The sequence below is a fragment of the Cherax quadricarinatus genome, chromosome 27 (genome assembly GCF_038502225.1).
Source record: "Cherax quadricarinatus isolate ZL_2023a chromosome 27, ASM3850222v1, whole genome shotgun sequence".
NCBI classification, from domain to species: domain Eukaryota; kingdom Metazoa; phylum Arthropoda; class Malacostraca; order Decapoda; family Parastacidae; genus Cherax; species Cherax quadricarinatus.
Window position 1 is genome coordinate 30,823,214 of NC_091318.1, and position 19,969 is coordinate 30,843,182.

General features: G+C 40.2%; 1 protein-coding gene across 7 annotated transcripts in view; it reads left to right on the forward strand.

The window, feature by feature from the left end:
• Nucleotides 1-19,969, forward strand: part of Mgat4a (alpha-1,3-mannosyl-glycoprotein 4-beta-N-acetylglucosaminyltransferase a) — a 235,277-nt gene that overhangs the window by 201,694 nt on the left and 13,614 nt on the right. For all 7 annotated transcript variants that reach the window (XM_070089214.1, XM_070089210.1, XM_070089213.1 and 4 more), the window contains 2 exons: nucleotides 6,365-6,513; nucleotides 14,167-14,282. In XM_070089214.1, coding sequence (XP_069945315.1) covers nucleotides 6,365-6,513; nucleotides 14,167-14,282 — 265 coding nt within the window. The remainder of the gene's footprint in view (nucleotides 1-6,364; nucleotides 6,514-14,166; nucleotides 14,283-19,969) is intronic.

Consider the following 19,969-nt stretch of genomic DNA (forward strand, 5'->3'; position numbering starts at 1 on the left):
GCTCGTTTAACTTTTGACAGCCGAGAACTCCCGTCCTCTGTATATGTCGTGGGACATCGGTTACAAGTTCGAAAGGTGATACCTACACCGCAACAATGTAGAAATTGCTGGCGTTTTGGTCACCCAGCGAAATATTGCAGATCTATGGCCGAATGCCCAGTCTGTGGTGCCGACGACCATTCTAATACATCTTGCAGTCAACCTCCATCTTGCCTTAATTGTAATGAAGCTCACCCTTCGTACTCCCGCCGTTGCCAGGTCTACTTAAATGAACGTGAAATCCGTTGCCTCAAAGAGGCAGAAGGTCTCCCTTATGCTATGGCAGTTACTCATCTCCGCCTCCAAGGGAGACTACCCCGTGTTTCTTATTCTCGTGTTTCCAAACATCCCCCCACTTCTGGGGTCCCATCTTCTGCAGCCCTCCCATAGCCACTACGGCATCTAATCCTTTTGCTGTCCTTGGCTCTGACGTCCCGACTACAACTCGGTCTGTTCTCACATCTTCGCGTCCTTCCTCACAAGCCCCAGTATCGACAAGACCTCGTACGACACCTAATACCAATCGCCCCTCTACTCAGAAGTCCAAAAAATCCACATTGCTCAAATCTTCTTTGCCCCTTCCTTCCCTTCTTCCACCTCCACACTTTACCTTTCCAGTCTCTGTACCTAGTTCTTCCCCTCTCTCTAGCTCTATTACAAGTGTGGAGATTCACCCTCCTCCTCGTACTATGCCTTCCACCCCCATCCCCTCCCAAGTTTCTCCCTCTTCTGCCACCTCCCAGGTTTCTGCCTCTTCTGTCCCCCCCCACACTTCATCTCCAGTCCCTTACACTCTTCCCTCCCCCTCTGCTTTGGTACAGTCCAATACTGTCCCAATCTTTACTCACCCTCCTCCTTCTATCTCCAATATGGTCTCCCATACATCTTTGAATTTAGAAACACTTGAAGCCATTTCAGAATATATTGCAGAGACTAAACCTTCAATGGACACTGATTCACTTCCTGTTCCTTCTCTTCCCTCTCCTCCATCTTCACAACCCCATTCTTCACAACGGTCCGTTCCTTCGCTACTTGAACGTCTTCCAATGCCACCACATGTTGACTTTTCTAACCCCTCTAGTCCGTAGGTGCCTTTACCTACAGATTCCTGATATTTTCTTCATTGCCAATCATGGCCTATTTACAGTGGAATATCCGCGGCCTCAGGGGTAATCGGGGTGAGCTTCAGATGTTGCTTTCCAGGTTTTCCCCTGTTGGTGCTTGCTTACAAGAACCAAAATTACACTCGGCTGTTTTCCAACCTATCTCAGGCTATAATTTATTGTATTCTTCGGATCCTTTCTCAGATGGGACCTTTAATGAAAGTGCCCTTCTTCTACGCAATGATATTCCGTACTGTCAACTATTTGTCCATACCTCGCTGCATTACACTGCAGCCCGTATCCACTTGAATAAGTGGTTTACAATATGTTCTTTATATCTCTCTCCTTCTCGAGCATTTTCTATCCCAGACTTTGCCTTTCTTGTTTCATCCTTACCACCACCACTTCTGTTACTTGGTGATTTTAATGCCCACCATTTCCTCTGGGGGGGGGGGGGGGGCTCATTGTGACTCACGTGGCATCCAGTTGGAGGCTTTTCTCGCCTCTCACCCCCTCCATGTTTTAAATACGGGTACTCCCACCCATTTTGATCCTCGTACTCATACTCTCTCTTGCATCGATCTATCAGTCTGCTCTTCCTCCACTGCACTAGACTTCACCTGGTCTGTTCCACCAGACTTACATGACAGCGATCATTTTCCGATCATTCTTACTTCTCCTTCCTATTCACCACCTTTCCGTAGCCCTCGCTGGCAATTTGATCGGGCAAATTGGGATCTTTACTCGCACCTCACTGCTTTTAGTGAGGTTCCTTCTTCATCTTCCATTGATGAGCTCCTACACATCTTCTCGACGTCAGTTTATACCGCAGCTTCTCATTCTATACCCCAAACCTCAGGCAGGCATTCTCAGAAGTGCGTGCCTTGGTGGTCTCCTGCTTGTGCTCGTGCAGTACGTTTGAAACGTGCTGCATGGGGCAGGTACCGGTACAATAGAACCGCTGAGAGACTTCTTGATTTTAAGCAGAAGCGTGCGATCGCTCGCCATGTCATCCGTGAAGCTAAACGCACTTGTTGGCGAGACTATGTTTCCACCATCACCTCTGCTTCTTCTATGAGTGCAGTCTGGAAAAAAGTGAGGAAATTGAGTGGTAAATACTCTCCTGACCCGGCTCCTGTTCTACGGGTCGCTGGTGTTGATGTAGCAAACCCTCTCGACATTGCCATTGAACTTGGCACACATCTGGTCCGTATTTCCTGAGGGCTCCATCTATGGCCCTCGTTTCTTTCCGCAAAGTCTGCCAGAGAGTTAGTACCCTTGGACTTTTCTTCTCTCAGAGAAGAACAGTATAATGTGCCTTTTTCACTTCAAGAACTGGAGGCAATGCTCTCAGCTTGCCGATCATCGGCAGCTGGGCCTGACGACATTCATATTTGTATGTTACAACATTTACATCGGTCAGCCCTTGTAGTCCTCTTACACCTCTTCAATCTTATTTGGGCACAAGGAGTTCTTCCCCAGCTATGGAAATCTGCCATTGTTCTCCCTTTCCGCAAACCGGGTACTACAGGACATGATGCCTCCCACTATCGCCCCATCGCTCTTACTAGTGCAGTTTGCAAAGTGATGGAACGTCTCGTAAATCGACGTTTAATGTGGTATTTAGAGACACACAACAGTCTCTCCGCTAGTCAATATGGCTTTCGTAAGGGTCGTTCTACCATAGACCCCTTACTACGCTTGGATACGTATGTTCGTAATGCCTTTGCGAATAATCACTCGGTTATTGCCATATTTTTTGACCTTGAGAAGGCATATGACACAACTTGGAGGTATAATATTTTGGCCCAGGCCCATTCCTTAGGCCTCCGAGGCAATCTCCCATCCTTCCTTAAGAACTTTTTAACTGACAGACATTTCCGTGTTCGAGTCAATAATGTTCTTTCCCTGGACTTCGTCCAAGCTGAAGGTGTCCCTCAGGGATGTGTTCTAAGCACAACACTTTTTCTCCTTGCTATAAATGATTTGGCCTCTGTTCTTCCACCCAATATTTGGTCATCACTCTATGTTGATGACTTCGCTATTGCTTGTGCAGGCGCTGACTGTCATCTTATTGCAGTTTCTCTCCAGCATGCGGTCGACCGTGTTTCCACTTGGGCCACCACGCATGGGTTTAAATTTTCAAGTACCAAAACTCACCAAATTACTTTCACTAGACGCTCTGTTATCTCCGATCATCCTTTGTATCTCTGTGGCTCCCGTATCCCCGAACGTGATACAGTCAGGTTTCTAGGCCTTCTCTTTGATCGTCGGTTATCCTGGAAACCTCACATAACCTCTCTGAAGGCAACTTGTCACAGCCGGCTAAACCTTCTTAAAACCCTTGCTCATCTTTCCTGGGGAGCTGATCGTCGAACTCTGCTTCGCCTACATTCAGCCCTCGTTTTATCGAAACTCGATTATGGTGACCAGATTTATTCCGCGGCCTCTCCTGCTACTCTCTCTAGCCTTAACTCTATCCATCACCAAGGATTACGTTTGTGCCTTGGTGCTTTTCGCTCTTCCCCTGTTGAGAGCCTCTATACAGAAGCGAATGTTCCATCCTTGTCTGATCGCCGTGATGCCCATTGCCTTCGCTACTATGTACGCTCTCACGATCTACACAATCCTTCCATTTATAGAATGGTCACCGATATTAGTAGACATTCTTTATTCGTTCGCCGCCCCTGTTTGCTCCGTCCCTTTTCTCTTCGCCTACATTCACTCTTGTCTTCCCTTCAGTTACCACCTTTATATGTTCATGTAGCATCTCACTTTTCCCTACCCCCCTGGGAAGTTCCAGCTGTTCGGGTCTGTTCTTTCTCACTCCCTTGCTCGAAAGCTCAACTGCCTACGGTGGCTTCCCGCTCTCTTTTTCTTGATCACTTCCACTCCCATTCTCATGCCACCGCTGTGTACACAGATGGCTCTAAGTCTTCAGACGGCGTCGGATTCGCAGTAGTGTTTCCGGACAGTGTCGTGCGGGGACATTTACTATCTTCAGCTAGCATTTTTACTGCTGAACTGTATGCCATTCTTGCAGCACTTATTCGTATCGCATCTATGCCTGTGTCATCATTTGTAGTAGTCTCAGACTCCCTTAGTGCTCTACAGGCTATACGAAAATTTGATACATCTCATCCCCTAGTTCTCCGTATCCAACTTTGGCTACGCCGTATCTCTACCAAACATAAAGATATTGTTTTTTGTTGGGTCCCTGGTCATGTCGACGTACAGGGCAATGAACAGGCAGACACTGCTGCGCGGTCAGCAGTACATGACCTACCAATTTCCTATCTAGGTGTTCCATTTCTGGACTATTTTGCTGCAATAGCTACCCACCTTCGCACCCGTTGGCAACAACGTTGGTCAACTCTGCTCGGTAACAAACTTCATTCTATTAAACCGAGCATAGGTTACTGGCTGTCTTCTTGTCATCAGTGCCGAGGTTGGGAGACCACTCTCTCCCGCCTTCGCATTGGTCACACTCGTCTTACTCATGGGTATCTCATGGAGAGGCACCCTGTTCCTCTCTGTGAGCAGTGTCAAGTTCCAGTATCGATTAGCCACATTCTGTTAGACTGCCCTCTCTATCAACGAGCACGCAGAATTTACCTCCAACGTCGTCTTCGTTCTACTACTCTCTCTTTACCTTCCCTTCTTGCTGATGGACCCTCCTTTAATCCTGACTCTCTCATTAACTTCTTGACAACGACTGATTTACTCCACAAACTCTGATGATACTTTTCGCACTCCCCTCGGCCCTTTCTAGTTCAGTCTCTTGCTGCCCTTTACCCTTTCACCATCCACTGCCCCGCTGTTATCCGTAACCTATTACTCATCCATCTCCCTTTTGCCACCTGATGCCCTCGCTTCCTTCCTGCCCTGCAGCGCTGTATAGCCCTTGTGGCTTAGCGCTTCTTATTGATTATAATAATAATGTTCATTAGTTACATTGCCAGGCTTTACAATGAATTCCATTTTGATTTTTTATTCACACAAAAAAATAGAAAATTTACAGTTATCCAATATTGTAATAAATGTATAAATAATACCAGCACATTCATGAACATATTAGACTGACCAGTTGGACGTGTATTGGACAAGTGATGTGATTTGTTTACTCTTGAATATCAGCGAAAATCAAACATTTCTGCTACTTTGAGTTTACTTTTATTTTCAGTCCTGAAATCAATCAAAATCATCACAATTTCTGTAATATATCTTCATTGATATATTACAGAAATTGAGAGAGTGGGTGAGATGTTATCAACAAATTTTGTTGAAAATAAGAAAAAGTTTTGGAGTGAGATTAATAAGTTGAAGAAGACTAGGGAACAAATGGATTTGACAGTTAAAAATAGGAGAGGAGAGTTATTAAATGAAGAATTAGGGGTATCGGGAAGATGGAGGGAATATTTTGAGGAATTGTTAAATGTTGATGAAGATAGGGAAGCTGTGATTTTGTGTATAGGGCAAGGAGGAATAACATCTTGTAGGAGTGAGGAAGAGCCAATTGTGAGTGTGGGGGAAGTTCGTGAGGCAGTGCGTAGAAAGAAAGGGGGTAAGGCAGCTAGGATTGATGGGATAAAGATAGAAATGTTAAAAGCAGGTGGGGATATAGTTTTGGAGTGGTTGGTGCAATTATTTAATAAATGTATGGAAGAGGGTAAGGTACCTAGGGATTGGCAGAGAGCATGCATATTTCCTTTGTATAAAGGCAAAGGGGATAAAATAGAGTGCAAAAATTATAGAGGAATAAGTCTGTTGAGTATACCTGGTAAAGTGTATGGTAGAGTTATTATTGAAAGAATTAAAAGTAAGACAGAGGGTAGGATAGCAGATGAACAAGGAGGCTTTAGGAAAGGTAGGGGGTGTGTGGACCAGGTGTTTACAGTGTAACATATAGGTGAGCAGTATTTAGATATGGGTAAAGAGATTTTAGTGGCATTTATGGATTTGGAAAAGGCATATGACAGGGTGGATAGAGGAGGAGGAGGAGTTGTATTTCTGAAAGGTAATTCTATAATGAAGATGATTGTTATATATTGACAATGATAGCCCAGTAAATTAATCTGAATACGTACTTACATTATTGAATATATTATATTCATTATATGTACACATAATTTAACCAGCCCCTTTTCCTTCCTCAGTTTTCATATTCAGTTCATCTATGTGTTGCCATAATTGAATTTTGTTGATGGAACATTCTTTAACAGGTTCCTCTTCAGGAGTGGCAATGTGGAGCACCCTTCTGATCGTCTCTACAACACAACAGTGGAAGTGCTTCCCACACAGCCACTCTCTAATTTACCTGATTATCTCAAAAGAAAATTGAAAACTACTGAAGATAGCTATATCATAGTTGGTAAGCTTGGGTATACTTGCAGATAATTTATTTACCCATTTAGTTTAGGTTGGCTATAGGTAACTATTATTTGGGCATGTGTACTGTTTTGGACAAAATTAGAGACAGGATAAAGTTTATGGAACATTTGTTAAAAATCTTTCCTCCGTAAGCCATGTGTGTCGTATGAGGCAACTAAAATGCTGGGAGCAATGGGCTAGTAACCCCCTTCTCCTGTATACTTTACTAAAAAAGAGAAGAAGAAAAACTTTAAAACTGGGATGCTTGAATGTGTATGGATGTAGGGTGCGGATGATAAGAAAGAGATGAAAAGAAGTTGGATGTCCTGGCCCTAAGTGAAACAAAGCTGAAGGGGGTGGGCAAGTTGCAGTGGGAAGAAATAAATGGAATTAAGTAAGGAGTATCTGAGAGAGTTGTAGCTAAGGAAGGGGTAGCAGTAATATTGAAGGATCAGTTATGGAAGGAGAAGAGGGAATATAAATGTATAAATTCAAGGATTATGTGGATTAAAATAAGGGTCAGATGCGAAAAGTGGGTCATAGTAAGCTTGTATGCACCTGGAGAAGAGAGGAGTGTAGAGGAGAGAGAGAGAGAGAGATTTTGGAAGATATTAAGTGAATGTATAGGAACTTTTTAACCAAGTGAGAGACTAATTGTGGTAGGGGACCTAAATGCTAAAGTAGGAGCAACATTTAGAGAGGGTGTGGTAGGGAAGTTTGGGGTGCCAGGTGTAAATGATAAAGGGAGCCCTTTGATTGAAGTTTGTATAGAAAAGGGTTTAGTTATAGGTAATACATATTTTTAAGAAAAAGAGGATAAATAATTATACAAGATATGATGTAGGGTTTAATGACAGTAGTTTGTTAGATTACGTATTGGTAGATAAAAGACTGTTGAGTAGACTTCAGGATGTACATGTTTATAGAGGGGGCCATAGATATATCAGATTACTTTTTAGTTGTAGCTACAGTGAGAGTAAAAGGTAGATGGGATACAAGGAAAATAGAAGTAGCAAGTAACAGAGGTGAAGGTTTAAGGTTTATTAACTAAAAGAGAAGGCAGTTAAGGTAAGATATAAACAACTATTGGAGGATAGATGGTGTGGTGAGAGTATAGGCAATGGGGTCGAAGATGTATGGGGTTAGTGTTCAGCAGAAGTTTGTGGTTACAGGAAAGTGGGTGCGGGAGGGAAGAAGAGCGATTGGTGGAATGATGATGTAAAGAGAGTAGTAAGGGAGAAAAAGTTAGCATATGAGAGGTTTTTACAAAGTAGAAGTGATGCAAGGAGGGAAGAGTATATGGAGAGAAAAAAAGAGGTTAAGAGAGTGGTGAAGCAATGTAAAAACAGCAAATTTTGTTGAAAATAAGAAAAAGTTTTGGTGTGAGATTAATAAGTTCAGGAAGCCTAGGGAACAAATCGATTTGACAGTTAAAAATAGGAGAGGAGAGTTATTAAATGGAGAGTTAGAGGTATTGGGAAGATGGAGGGAATATTTTGAGGAATTGTTAAATGTTGATACAGATAGGGAGGCTGTGATTTTGTGTACAGGGCAAGGAGGAATAACATCTTGTAGGAGTTCATGAGGCATTGGGTAGAATGAAAGGGAGTAAGGCAGCTGGGATTGATGGGATAAAGATAGAAATGTTAAAAGCAGGTGGGGATATAGTTTTGGAGTGGTTGGTGCTATTATTTAATAAATGTATGGAAGAGGGTAAGGTGCCTAGGGATTGGCAGAGATCATGCATAGTTCCTTTGTATAAAGGCAAAGGGGACAAAAGAGAGTGCAAAAATTATAGGGGAATAAGTCTGTTGTAAAGTGAATGGTAGAGTTATTATTGAAAGAATTAAGAGTAAGACAGAGGGTAGGATAGCAGATGAACAAGGAGGCTTTAGGAAAGGTAGGGGGTGTGTAGACCAAGTGTTCACAGTGAAACATATAGGTGAGCAGTATTTAGATAAGGGTAAAGAGGTTTTAGTGGCATTTATGGATTTGGAAAAGGCGTATGACAGGGTGGATAGGGGGGCAATGTGACAGATGTTGCAGGTGTATGGAATAGGAGGTAGGTTACTGAAAGCAGTGAAGAGTTTTTATGAGGATAGTGAGGCTCAGGTTAGAGTATGTAGGAGAGAGGGAGATTATTTCCCATTAAAAATAGGCCTTAGACAAGGATGTGTGATGTCACCATGGTTGTTCAATATATTTATAGATGGGGTGGTAAGAGAAGTGAATGCATGGGTGTTGGCAAGAAGTGTGGGGTTAAAAAATAAAGAATCTAACACAAAGTGGGAGTTGTCACAGTTGCTCTTTGCTGGTGACACTTTGCTTTTAGGAGATTCGGAAGAGAGGTTGCAGAGGTTGGTGGATGAGATTGGTAGGGTATGTAAAAGAAGAAAATTAAAAGTAAATACAGTGGTCCCTCATTGTTCGTAATTAATCCGTTCCTGGAGCCGTTACTATAAACGAAATTTACGATTTACGAATCAATTTTCCCCATAAGAAATAATGTAAATACAATTAATCTGTTCCTGACACCCAGAAGTATTAAAACAAAAAAATTTTTAACATGAAATATACATGTCGTACATAAACAATACAATGGGAAATGATGAATGAAACATTAACAGCATAACACTTACCTTTATTGGAGATTCTTCTTAGTGTATGGGAGACTGGAGGAGGAGAGAGAGTGGATTGTTTATAGTTTGGAAGGGGAATCCCCTTCCATCAACACCTCAGGTACCATTTGCTTTTCTGGGGTTGCTTCTCTTCTCTGTTTCTTAATGCCACTAGGACCACCTTGAGAGTCACTGGAGTCCTGTCTCACAAAATAACTGTGGAGAGAGCTCTGTTTCTGGCGTCTCTTTAACACTTCCCTAAAATGGCCCAAGACTTGGTCACTGTACATGTTGCCAACCTGGCTTACAACAACCTTGTTAGGGTGATGTTTCTCAAATAAAGCTTTCCATCTTACCCCACATAGTAAAAATCTCTTTAATTTCTGAAGAAGGCGCCTTCTTCCATCTCTCTTCCTCCTCCTCTGCAGCAAGATTCTGAGCTGCGATGTGTTGCTCTTCACAAATAAACAAAGTCATAAGAGTATCTCCTGCTAATTGTTTCTCATTTATCCACACCAATAATAACTTCTCAACCTCTTCCAGTACTGGTGATCTCATTTTTGTCAGCATAGTTACTCCCTTTGCAACAACAGCATCCTTTATTTCATTTTTCTTGGCCACTATGGAACATAAGGTTGTGTAGAGTTTCTTATACATCCTGGACAGTTCGGCCACACTTGTACCACTTTCATATTGTTCAATGATGGTTTTCTTAAATTCAGTCGTATTTCTCACCTTCTTTACCACAGGCTTGGCACTAGGAGCTTTCTTTGGAGCCATGGTAGCTTATTTAGTACTTGCAAGCACTAAAATAAATGGAATATTATGAAATATTTCGCTGGAGCATGCGAGGGGACCTTCGCTCACTGGTAAACAATGCCAGACTGGCTGCCGCCCTGGCCCACGCCGTGTGTAAGCGTCCCGGACGAACTACGACTCGCGAGTCAACCTATGAAAAGCGAGTCCATGTTTATACGAAAATACCCCTATGATTGGCGAATTTTACGATTGCCGGGAACTACGAAAAGTGGGGGACCACTGTACGTATAAGAAAGAGTAAGGTGATGAGGACAACAAAAAAAATTAGGTGACGAAAGATTGAATATCAGATTGGAAGGAGAGAGTATGGAGGATGTGAATGTATTCAGATATTTGGGAGTGGACGTGTCAGCAGATGGGTCTATGAAGGATGAGGTGAATCGTAGAATTGATGAGGGGGAAAAGGGTGAGTGGTGCACTTAGGAATCTGTGGAGTCAAATCTCATTACTTCCCATTCCCAACACTGTACAACCCTCATGGGTTTAGCATTTTCCTTATGATATAATGAGTGAAGGATGGGAGATGTCTCCAACAAGTATGGCAGAAGACACTTGGTACAAAGCAGCAACCCTTTTTATAGATGATGTCATAAAGCTCATCCACCTGTTTTAGCAGGCATGCAGCATTAGGAGACTTAAGAAGGTCTACAAGTTTGCATTATGGATCAATAGAAGTCACTTCTATGCTGCATGTGCACCAGGAAAATATTTAACTCTTTGGTAAATAACTTTAATATGAAAGAAATGAATTGAGACTACAATGATAGCTTTATAAACATGCAAGAGGATTAATTTTATATTTAGATACAGGTCCACATCCCTTGATCCAAAACAATTGGGGCCAATAGTGTTTCGAATTTCAGAATTTTTCGAATTTGAGAATGAAGGTGGGGTCTAGGGCAGCACCCCATAATCAAACATTTGAACTTCGATTTTTTCTCTTGTTCGATTTCATTTTTGGTGTATGAGAAGAAGTGTTCACTCTCCTTCCTTATTTTCTGTAAGTTTCAATATGATAACCAAAACAACAAGTGAGAAAAAAAATATTTACTGAAAATTTTATTTGGCAACATCCCTGGCCTAAATGGCACTACAAAAAGACATTGGGAAACCCTGCAAATATCTTATATTTTTCCTACAAAAAAATAAAGTTGCTAAATTTTTTATATGTTGCAAAATATCTGCCCTTTACTCCCACACAAATCCCAAATAATACTTCAATAATAAAGGCTGAGCTTCATGAAATAAGTCAGTAACTAACTTCCGAGATAATCGTCCGTAACACCACCTGGCCTCCCATCTCTGGAAAAAAAAAAATTCCAAGAAAATTGCTTTTGTTTCAGTGTTTTCCTTTTGAAACTAGTGATCTAGTGCAGTTAGCCTCTCCAAAACTCTGGCCTTGAATAAGAGAAAACAAAGACCATGTTATAGGAAGTAGGGGAAATGATTTTATATGCGATATTGCTGGTTGACACTCGCCATATTATGGCCTATTTTATTCATTCTAGAGTATAAAAATAATTCTATTTATTTATAGCGTTCATTATGTCATATTAGATCAATTGTGATAGATAAATATGCCTTAGAGTTGACATTAGCATTATATTTAAAGTATTTTCTCCTGCCTCCTGAGAGCGGGAATTCAGTTGACGTAATCTAATGCTCCCAGATGGTTCCTGATTGGCTGCAAATCTACATATTACCTCTGCCCACTCTCATATGATGCCAAATCATCAATTATTATATTAGAAAGAATAATACAAGGAATAGCAGAAAAAATGGAAAAAATCCTAAAAAATTTACAGGATGTGAGCAGTCATGTTGCCCAGGAGCAGTGTTGCCATACATGATATAAATGACTGTAATTCCTTGTAGGAATGTAGTAGAACATTGATTCTTGTACCATTGTGTTGCCAGTGAGTTAAGCTATTTTTCTATATGATTAACTCAATTTCCATAATTTTTCAATTTTTTTTCGCTCCACGAAAAAACTACAGTTTTTGGAACTTTTTGAATTTCAAAATTTCAGATAAAGGGATGTGGACCTGTACCATATGCTTATTATTATTATTATTATTATTTTTTTTTTTCAACAAGTCGGCCGTCTCCCACCGAGGCAGGGTGACCCAAAAAAGAAAGAAAATCCCCAAAAAGAAAATACTTTCAACATCATTCAACACTTTCACCACACTCACACATTATCACTGTTTTTGCAGAGGTGCTCAGGATACAACAGTTTAGAAGCATATACATATAAAGATACACAACATACCCCTCCAAACTGCCAATATCTCAAACCCCTCCTTTAAAGTGCAGGCATTGTACTTCCCATTTCCAGGACTCAAGTCCAACTATATGAAAATAACCGGTTTCCCTGAATCCCTTCACTAAATATTACCCTGCTCACACTCCAACAGATCGTCAGGTCCCAAGTACCATTCGTCTCCATTCAATCCTATCTAACACGCTCACGCATGCTTGCTGGAAGTCCAAGCCCTTCGCCCACAAAACCTCTTTTACCCCCTCTCTCCAACCCTTTCGAGGACGACCCCTACCCCGCCTTCCTTGCCCTATAGATTTATATGCTTTCCATGTCATTCTACTTTGATCCATTCTCTCTAAATGACCAAACCACCTCAACAACCCCTCTTCTGCCCTCTGACTAATACTTTTATTAACTCCACACCTTTTCCTAATTTCCACACTCCGAATTTTCTGCATAATATTTACACCACACATTGCCCTAAAACAGGACATCTCCACTGCCTCCAACCATCTCCTCGCTGCTGCATTTACCACTCAAGCTTCACACCCATATAAGAGTGTTGGTACTACTATACTATCATACATTCCCTTCTTTGCCTCCATAGATAACGTTTTTTGACTCTACATATACCTCAACGCACCACTCGCCTTTTTTCCCTCATCAATTCTATGATTAACCTCATCCTTCATAAATCCATCCGCCGACACGTCAACTCCCAAGTATCTGAAAACATTCACTTCTTCCATACTCCTCCTCCCCAATTTGATATCCAATTTTTCTTTATCTAAATCATTTGATACCCTCATCACCTTACTCTTTTCTATGTTCACTTTCAACTTTCTACCTTTACACACATTTCCAAACTCATCCACTAACCTTTGCAATTTTTCTTTAGAATCTCCCATAAGCACAGTATCATCAGCAAAAAGTAACTGTGTCAATTCCCATTTTGAATTTGATTCCCCAAAATTTAATCCCACCCCTCTCCCAAACACCCTAGCATTTACTTCCTTTACAACCCCATCTATAAATATATTAAACAACCATGGTGACATTACACATCCCTGTCTAAGACCTACTTTTACCGGGAAGTATTCTCCCTCTCTTCTACACACCCTAACCTGAGCCTCACTATCCTCATAATAACTTACCACCTATTCCATATACTTGCAACATCTGCCACATTGCTCCTCTATCCACTCTTATCATATGCCTTTTCTAAATCCATAAATGCAATAAAAACTTCCCTACCTTTATCTAAATACTGTTCACATATATGCTTCAATGTAAACACTTGATCTACACATCCCCTACCCACTCTGAAACCTCCTTGCTCATCCGCAATCCTACATTCTGTCTTACCTCTAATTCTTTCAATTATAACCCTCCCATACACTTTTCCTGGTATACTCAGTAAACTTATTCCTCTATAATTTTTACAATCTCTTTTGTCCCCTTTCCCTTTATATAAAGGGACTATACATGCTCTCCGCCAATCCCTAGGTACCTTCCCCTCTTTCATACATTTATTAAACAAAAATACCCACCACTCCAACACTATATCCCCTCCTGCTTTTAACATTTCTGTCATGATCCCATCAGTTCCAGCTGCTTTACCCCCTTTCATTCTACGTAAGCATTAAAATTGTTGGGGTCCTTCAGTATGTGAAAAAATAGTGGAGAAACAAAGTCCTGTCTTAGCAAAGAGTGGTAGGTACAATGCGTGAAAAAGATAGGCAAATGATATAACCATAGTTCAGTGTGTACTGCGATGATGTTCCCTAAAGAAAAGATGGAATAAAACAAGCGACAGTGCAAGGCAAAATCAAAACAATGGAAAAGTATTAGCTATGGAAAAATATAAAACAAATTATAGTTCATCTAACTCAAATATTGTGTACCAAAACCATACCTATTCAACATGACTAATCTTTTGTTTAATTTGTTTTAGGGGATTTTGACGATATGGGTGTGGCAGAGGGGACCATTGACGAGTCATTTGGTGAAATAAAATCGCTTCGTCTCAATGTACATGTAGAAAGTGACAATTGGGCTATATTAAGTGAGGTAAGTGCTGCAAGTTCCATATATATAACAAATATAATTGTGGAATGTTTAAACAAAAAACATAACTAATGTACCAAAGATATAAAAGTAGAAGCTAAAGTAGTTGAGCTGTTAATGCAAGAAAGTACAAACTCTTTGAATACATTATTTACTTATTTGAGCTTGCATAGGGAAAGTGCTAGCATTTGATAACCACCTCTTAACTTTAAACTGACAAACATGAGGGCAAATCTAAATATGAAACATTGATGGAGAATACCTTACATTAAAAATTATTAATATACTTAAACTTCATGTGATTCCAAAAACTGTGAAAAAATATTTAAAGTGAATGCTTTTTGTGATATTTAATTCAGTTACAGTATAAATATTAGAGGTTACAATCAAAACTAACCACTAAGCCCACAAGAGTCATACAGCACTGCAGGGCTGGATGTGCTAAAGATGAGCGAAGATCAGAGTCCAGTGAGGGTTAGGAGTATGCAAGAGGCAGAGTCAGTAAGGTTAGTGGGGAGCACTAAAGGTAAAATATAATCAAAGTTGGTGTACTACAGCTGTCACTAACAAAAAGTCAGAGGGAGTCTGTCAAAGGTGGGGCTGTTGGCAAGGCAGTCAGATAAAGTAAGTGCATTAGGGCGGTGATGATGCAGGAGATAAATTCTGCATGTTTGCTGATACACAGAACAGTCTGTTAACAGATGATGAAATGACAATGGAATTTGACAATTCTCACAGAGCGGTGCTGAGATCTTCTCCATGAGTGAGATGTGTGTGTGCCTGATATGTAGGCAGGAGAGTGTCATCTCCTAAGCATGACAGCGATGATAAGAACACCAGAAACTCAAGGTTTGACAGAACACAATTTGTTACAGATCAACTCAGACCACCATTGTTGCCAGTAGTTGCTAAGTTATCTAGAGGTTATTGCAAAATAGTCTGAGAATGGAGTACCCCATATATAAAATAAGGTCATGTACAGCTGACTGCACAGCAGAATCTGCCTGCTGATTGCCCTGAACATCCATATATCAAGGGACCCATCAGAAAATAGTGATTTTGGTTGCACAGCATTTGTAGTAAAAACAAAGTTTTGTGCGAAGAATGAAAGGATAAGAATAAAATTTTTGGATGACCTGCAAAGTACTAAAGAAGTCTGAAACTACTACGAATATTCAGGTAGGCAGGGAAACAATATAAAAGCCATGAGAATTACAGTTGTGAAAATGCTTGCCAAGTCTAATAAATGACTTCACACAACTCTGGAAAAACTGCTGCAAACCTGACACCTTCAGAGAATTTAGAGCCATTGGGGTAAACTGCAGTGGCATGAGGATGAGATTGGAAGTGGTTAAGAAAAAGGGAATGAGAAGCTACAGTAGGTAATTGAGCTTTCGTACATGTAAGTGGGGAAGTACAGACAAATCATCATAACCTCCCAAGGAGGGAAGAGAAAATTTCGATGTTGGATGGATACATAGAGTTAAATAAAGAGAAGCCAAGAGAGTGGTTATGAAGAGAAAAGGGATGTAGTAAATAGGGGTGGCAATCAAATAAAGAACTACTGTCTTTTACCATCCTGCATGTAGGATTGCGAAGGTCATGGGAGCAGACAAAATATCAAGAGACAGTGGTCATTAGTCATTATGTTTGTCATGCAAAAATGGAACGTCTGCCTTGGCATATAGGCTCTTAACCAGGAAGGAACAAAAAGCAACTAGACACAAATGCAATCCTTGACTTTGTTGAAGATTAAAACAAAATGAAGACAAAAGAGTTAGTCTATCAGGCCCCCAAGAATGATGGGCAAGGATGTTAAGGAGGTTCAGCCAGCAATGGCAAGTTGCTTTCAGGGAGGTTGTGTGGGGTTTCCAGGATGTCCATCAATCAAACAGAAGGCAGAGAAATTTGACCGTATCTCATTCAGGGATAACAAAACTATACAGGTATAATGTGGCATTAGAGGCAACAGGGCTGTTACTAGATGAGTCAGTGCCTGCACAAGCTATAGTTAAATCATTGGCATAAGGTGACGCCCAGATACGGTGGAGCCTCAGTACTCGAACAGCTCCCTACTCAGACAATTCCGTATTTGAACACTTTGGTAAAAAAATTGTTCGGTAGTTGACCATTTGCTCAGCACTAGACCAAACAAACAACCTGCCGGAACTTCGCTGTAAACTGTTTCGTGTTTCGCATTTTTGGTGCTTTTTTTATATTATTTGTATAAATAAGTCACCATGGGGCCTAAGAAAATTAGTGATAACAGCCAACCAAAGAGAAAATTGGTTGGGAAAAATTTGTTTGATATTCAAACAGATTGGTACTCGAACAGCCTTCTGGAATGAATTAAGTTTGAGTACTGAGGTTCCACTGTATTAGGGTGAGAGAAAGGAGTGGGGGGCATCTAGGTTTCATCTGAAGAAGGCAAAGATCCAATTCCTTAGATCAAGAGCTTCTTCACCACTGTTCCCTTCTGGCATCAAAATAATCTTGCTCTTATGCATAACGTCTTGCCAGTTATTACATTTAGGGGGGACACTAAACCCATAGAGATTATACAGTGCCTTGAAAAATACGAGGTAATCAAGTTCAATCTGAGGAAGGGCAAACCAGTTCTAGGCCTTTGGATCAAAATCCCCTCACCATCAAAGAACCTTCCTGGGGAATGGGGAGGGTCTTGCTTAACTTTTTTTCCTGTGCCAGCTTCAGGCTCATTTTGTTCACAAGCCATTGCTTAACACTTCAGATTATTTTTAATACCACAACAAAACTACTAATCCTTTTAGATTACCTGGTAGGCTTGTGCATTTAAGGAAGAATAGCATATACGTTTTGTTAATTGAAAGGACATATTTTTTTATCATTATATCGCATTTAGCACTTCATTTTTTATTATAAGAATAAGAATAATAATACAGTGGAACCTCAAAAATCGAACTGCTCCCAACACGACCAATTATGTAAGTGTATTTTTGTAAGTGCTTTTATAAGTGTATTTTTGAGGGTCTGAAATGGACTAATCTAATTTACATTATTCCTGATGGGAATAAATTCATTCGGTAAAGGCACTCGAACAGCCTTCTGGACCAAAGAAAGTTCGATATTTGAGGTTCCACTGTAATACAGTGGACCCCCGCTTAACGATCACCTCCCAATGCAACCAATTATGTAAGTGCGTTTGTACGTGTATGTTTGGGGGTCTGAAATGGACTAATCTACTTCACAATATTCCTTATGGGAACAAATTCGGTCAGTACTGGCACCTAAACATACTTCTGGAATGAAAAAAATACCGTTAACCGGGGGTCCACTGTATCATTATGTTGCACTAGTGTTTTGAAAGTCAAGAACTTTATGTAACATATATTTTAATCGGGAAAAACACTTAACCCATAAAGGGTCATGTAAAGCCTGGGGAATCGAAGCCAAAAATCAAAACTTTTATCTCTTTGCAAAGGTTACAATGTGTGTTTACATTTCATAATTTTATTGGTACAAAGAAAGCCACTATCATGGTGAGGCATTTCAGGCAGACTTAACCTAATACTTAAAGACAACTTAAGTCTAGACAGGGGTGAAAAGTGGTAGATTACAAATATACAATATTTTACTCTATTATTAACATGAGGTAGTACAATTTATGATAGACATACATTTTTAAGTTTGTAGTAGTGGCTTAATTTGGAAGAGTTGCTTTAAATTTGGCTTGAGATTTCATAGTGTGGGTATGGTTGTTATTGAGAGATGAGATGATTTTTAAGTATAGTCCTAAATTGATTTGTGGGCAGGGGACCTCTTGTTGTTTTGGGCATAGAGTTCCAGATTGGACTCTATGTGCATTACATTTTTGCATAATGTGAGATGGACACAAGGGATGTCAAAAAGTATTTTGTGCCTCGTGTTATGCCTGTGTGTTCTGTTGAAGCTGTCTAGGATAAGTTTGAGTGGAGGGTTGATATTGGAGTTTAATAATAATAAGTGTGTATATTTTGTATATTAACTCTTTCAGGGTTGGTGCCGTACTAGTACATATAAATTCTAGCGCCTTCAAATCTAGCGAGAGAAAGCTGGTAGGCCTACATATAAAAGAATGGGTCTATGTGGACAGTGTGCACAGTATAAAAAAATCCTGCAGCACACAGTGCATAATGAGAAAAAAAAAAACTCCAACCGTGTTTTTGGTTGAAAACAGCGATTTTGCAGTGTATTTTCGTATGATATTTATGGTTGTATTCTAGTTTTCCTGGTCTCATTTTATAGAATGGAAGACATACTACAGAAAGTGAGATGATTTTGATTGGTTTCACAATGTAAAATAAAAGGACACAAGTGCAACTAATGTGACATTTTATTGTGGCAACGTTTCGCTCTCCAGGAGCTTTGTCAAGCCATTACAAACAATACATGGACACAGAGGGTATATATAGGCTCAGAGTGAGGTGCGATACTAGTGGTAGTGGTAGTAGTAGTAGTGATAAAAGTTGTAGTAGTAGTAGTAATACAATATGGTAGAACAATTAATTCGTACATGAGTAAAAGGATATAAAACCTATTACTTGGGTAACATAAAAATAGGTTGGACAAATATAGACTGGATAGAGGCAGCCTGTTTCAGTGTTCACTCTCTGTAATGCACTTTGTGTAGTATAACAGGAGAGACTATGTGATGGCAGGGTTTACTGTTTTCAGTCTCTCCTGTTATACTACACAAAGTGCATTACAGAGAGTGAACACTGAAACAGGCTGCCTCTATCCAGTCTATATTTGTCCAACCTATTTTTATGTTACCCAAGTAACATATCCTTTTACTCATGTACGAATTAATTGTTCTACCATATTGTATTACTACTACTACAACTTTTATCACTACTACTACTACTAAGAGTATCGCACCTCACTCTGAGCCTTTATATACCCTCTGTGTCCATGTATTGTTTGTAATGGCTTGACAAAGCTCCTGGAGAGCAAAACGTTGCCATAATAAAATGTCACATTAGTTGCACTTGTGTCCTTTTACTTTACATATTGTCAGTAATTCTACCAACTTTATTGGTTTCACAATGAAAAGTACCTTGATATTGAGCTCAGAGTAGCAGAAATGTTCGATTTTTGCCAAAGTTCAAAAGTAAACAAATGCTATGCAACCAATACACGTCAACTGGTGAGTCTAATATTCGTTCACAAGTGCGCTGATATTATTTATACCATTTCTACACTAATGCAGTAGTCTGCATAACAGTAAATCTATTTTTTTGTGAGAATAAAAATTCAAAGTGGAAAGCAAAAGAAATGGGAGGGGGGCCTAGGGACGTGACTAATGAACAGAGAAAATGTTATTTTAGTGCCAGGAATGTCTGTCTTGTTTATTCTGGACCCTATTTGGAAATTGGCATCCTTTGAAATTTGTGTGAAATTGGCAAAATTGCCAGTTTCTGACCATTTTATTGGATAGTTGAAATTGGTAAATGGGTGGTTTCTTGTATTCAATTGATAAAAAAAGTGGAGTTCTAGCGAAATAGTTATGATTTTTGTCGACTGGTACATAGGAATTGGTCAAAAATAGGGCTCAAAGTGGGCGAAATCGCCGATGCGTAAACATCGTCAAGACCGCTAACTTCACGAGAGCATAATTCCGTAAGTTTTCCATCAAATTTCATACTTTTGGTGTCACTATGATCGGAAAAAGA